The 4120-nt window shown below is 32.2% G+C and overlaps 1 protein-coding gene across 1 annotated transcript; it reads right to left on the reverse strand.

Annotated features, from left to right (window-relative positions):
• Nucleotides 1-3120: 3120 nt before the first annotated feature.
• On the reverse strand, nt 3121-3828 carry LOC133332775 (uncharacterized). Its single transcript, XM_061541150.1, has one exon. It carries the CDS (start codon nt 3826-3828, stop codon nt 3121-3123), a length of 708 nt encoding a protein of 235 aa, XP_061397134.1.
• Nucleotides 3829-4120: the final 292 nt, after the last annotated feature.

The following is a 4120-nucleotide window of genomic DNA, read 5'->3' on the forward strand; positions in this document are numbered from 1 at the left end:
TTATGTGTTATGGATTTCATTCCCACATGGTGGAAAATAAAGCGAAACGATTGTGGGCTCTTTTAATTTGAATGGAAAATTGCAAAGAAAAAAATAGAGAGCATTTAGGAACAACTTATATAAAATATACATATATATATATATCATTTCTCTAAGGCATCTCCTCCGATTTTTTAACAATAAAATCCATCCTATATAAACAAAAATTTACTTGAAACTCCTTTTCTATAGAAAAGAAGAAAATTTCTAATTCACAGGGTGTTTCACATTTAATTGCATCTATTCTCATGTTCGACATCTGTTTTCCACATTTTTCCTTTTTTTTTAATTTCTCGTAACAACAAAAACTACAAATATTTTCACACACTCTCCATGCCAACAACAGAAATAGAAAAATGCTACCCAGTACAGATGTCAAAAATTTACAAGTTATAATAATTGGTAACATTTAGAAAACGACAAATGATCGTTTAACACATGGTGACCATAGGCACAAGTGTTTCAGTGGGAACAGCAGGCTATTGAAACAGTGGTTCGGTTATAATGAACAAAAAAAAAAAAAAAAAAAATTAAAAAATAAATGGCGCCCAACAAGGAGTCACACATTACCAGAGAAAATATCTTTGAGAAATATTCCGACGAATTAAGTATTGATTTTTGGAAAAAATGGCAAAGTGGCGCCCAACGAGGAAAATTGAAACAGCTAGCTATTGGAACAGTGGTTCGGTTGCAATAAACAAAAAAAATATATATATATATACTAAAAATAAATGGCGCCCAACAAGGAGTCACACATTAGCAGAGAAAATATCTTTGAGAAATTTTCCGACGAATTAAGTATTGATTTTGGGGAAAAAAATGGCAAAGTGGCGCCCAACGAGGAAAATTGCTCTTGGAAAATTATCTATAATTCGGTTGATATTTGTTTAAGGCAAAATAATTGCGCCCAACAAGGGACCATTTTACGAAGTGAAAATATTTCTCTGAAATAATTCAAAGAAACTGTCGCCCAACGTAAATGTTTCCTTGAGACAAAAAATTAAAGTCTAATTATGAAGTTAAAGTTTAATTTTTTTGTTTGCAATGTAAAGTAAAATGAAATTACTTTTTTTTCTAAATAAAAATAGAAAAAGAAAAAAAAAATTCAACCCAATATTACCGCTATTGTTTTTTTTTTTGACTTTTTTCTGATGACGCCCAATATAAGGTCCAAATATAATTGATGGAGTTTTTTCAGAAGTGAGTTAAAAAGTAATAATTATTTCGGAAAGAAATCATAACAAAATTGGCGCCCAATATGGGCGCCAATCGCGATACGATTATTTTACGATTACCAACAAATAACTAACACAACACTAAAGCTATTTCTCTTTTATCGATGGCGCCCAACATGAGACCCAAATATCAATAATTGAGAAGAAAACATAGCATATATTGGCGCCCAATTTGGGATAAGAACATAATGCACTGAAATTTGTTAAAATTATGTTGGTAATGGCGCCCAACGTTTTTATTTTTCTTGAAACCACTGTCGCGTAATGTTTATGGTGGCATGTAAAACATATACCAAAAAAAAAAAAAAAAAAATAGCTGAAAAACACATGTTGTGTGCAATGAATTGAAGGAATTTTCTTCCATGCTGCACACTAAATGACAGAGCATAAATTCCAACTCCTTTTTTTCTTCAATAATGACATGAAATTTTGAAAGAAAAAGAAATAAAAACTAGCAGAAATATTTCTAACATATGGGAATTCTAAGCAGTTGCAGTCGCATTGGAATAAATAAAGGCCAGCAGGAAAACAAATTAAAAATTTTGGAATGAAATATCATATCTTAGTAAAAATAAAAAAAAGTGTTATCAGTAAAAAGAAAATTTCTTTAGGAAGTAAGGTGGTTGTATTTATAGAGTAAAACACAAGTTGGTGTATACTGGCGCTCAACAAAGTGAAACAAAATCAATTAGTAAGGCTGTGATAGAAGTGTCTTATGAAAGGGATAGGAAATATATTTCGCATTTTTTTCATAATAATTATTATTATATATTATATTTATAATAATCAAATGATAAATTTATTAAATTGTTAACGATGGCGTCCAACGAGGGGCCACATGATAAATGTTAAAATCTTGCTCAAGCAAGAAATTGAAGAAAGGGGCCACAATATAATTTCGTTCGAGATTTATTCAAAAACAACAAAGTGCCACATAACACTTGATTGAGACTTGATCATGAATTAATCTAAAGATGATTAGAAGTTATCTCACGAATTTGTAAGGAATTGATAATACCTATGAGCGAACGTTGGCGCCCAACAAGGGGCCATGATATAATTTTATTTAAGATTTTGCAAAATTTAATATCATTTTAAATAAATCATTGGAACGTTTGCTAAAAATTAATAATTATTTATAAATGAAAATTATAGAGGATCTAAAACTGGTTAATTGGTGTCCAATGAAGGCCTACTCTGTAATTGATTTTAATACTGGTAGAGAAGTATAGTTTTTAGAGAAATGAACTATACTTTTGTAAAAATATTCTCGTTGGCGCCCAACAAGGGGTCATAATATAATTGTTCAAAAATCATTCAGCACATTTTAAACGGAACGTCTTAATTATTATTATTATTATTTATATATATATATATATATATATTTTTTTTTTGAAAAAGTTATTAATAATAAAACAGATAATTATGATCGGCTTGATTGGCGCCCAACGAATGGCCATAATGAAATTAACGGAAACTTGCTCAGAAGTTAGTTAAAAACGAAAGAGAATACGTATTTGTGCAAATTTTAGAGAAACATATGATACTTTTTTTCAAGGTATTCTGAATGGCGCCCAACAAGGGGCCAAAATCTAATTGTTAGAAATGATTCCAGAAATTTTGAAATAAAACAAATAATACACCTTTTTCTTGTGCATTTTTTTTTTAATTGTGGAAAAATATGTGTAACTTCTCTAACTAGAATATAATGGCGCCCAACCAGGGGCCCGAACATAATTACAGGATAACAAGTAAATTAATAACTAGAAGATTTTCTGTTCGATTTTTCTAATTAGATTTCTTGAAAACTGGAAAATATTGAATTAAAAATAATAAAAAAAATTATCTATTGACCACTTACCTTAACCCGTTCCAAATATTCTTGCAGTACAAAATATGGATCGTCATCGTCGTCAATATCCAATGGCAAATTGCTTAAATTAAATGGCAAATCCAAATTGGCCAATGCTTCTAATTTACTGCGACAATTTGAGGCCGATTCAGCCAATTGTTCGGTGGTAGCGGCTAACGACGACGACGACGAGGGGCTGTTATCGCCATTTGTGACATTTGCGAATAAAGTGGTGGAGCCGGCTTGGTCCTCCTCGAAAGATTCGTTAGGATTATCAACTGTCATGGTTGGTGGATTTGTCGATGAGGTTGTTGCATTAACGCTTCCGTATTGCTTAAGACTACAACGTGGAATGGTAGCTGAGGTGGCGGTTGCATTACCACCAGCTGTACTCGATGTTCTCAGTTGTACGGAGGATGATAAGGCACTTGAGTTGTTTGCGGACATTGATGTTGTGTGGTTAGTTTTGTCAACATTAACGCCGTCCACATTTTTAACTTCAATTTCTTGTTCCAGGGTTTTTGTTTTGTTGTTGCTGTTGGCAGATGTTGCATCAACTTCATCCGCTGCCAGGGAGGACTTTCTAGTTCTAAATATTGAAGGCGTCGTCACCGTTGTCGTTGTTGTTGTTGCGGTGACTGGCGGTGTTGCTGTTGAAGTTGATTTTTGACATGTGTTATTGGTGCCGCCATTGATAAGCATTGATTGCTCATGTGGTTGTTGTTGTTGCTGTCTTTGCTGCGGATATGTCATGTTTGTTGCCTGCTGTTGTTGTTGTGATGTTGATCTCATCATTGGTTTATTGCACTGATTCTTGATGGAAGTTCTATTAATAATATTGTCATGTTGTTTTTGCATTTGTTCTGAAAAAAAGAAAGGACATGAGAAGAGCAAATTAAGAAAAAGAGACAAAATGGTCAGATCTTAAAAATATTTAAAAAAGAACAACAATTTCTATGTTAGCATTTACTCCTGGTTGAAATTTTGTCGAAAA

This window comes from Musca vetustissima, unplaced genomic scaffold, assembly GCF_032173495.1.
Source record: "Musca vetustissima isolate MV318-11 ecotype Yass unplaced genomic scaffold, APGP_CSIRO_Mvet_v1 utg165666, whole genome shotgun sequence".
Lineage (NCBI taxonomy): Eukaryota > Metazoa > Arthropoda > Insecta > Diptera > Muscidae > Musca > Musca vetustissima.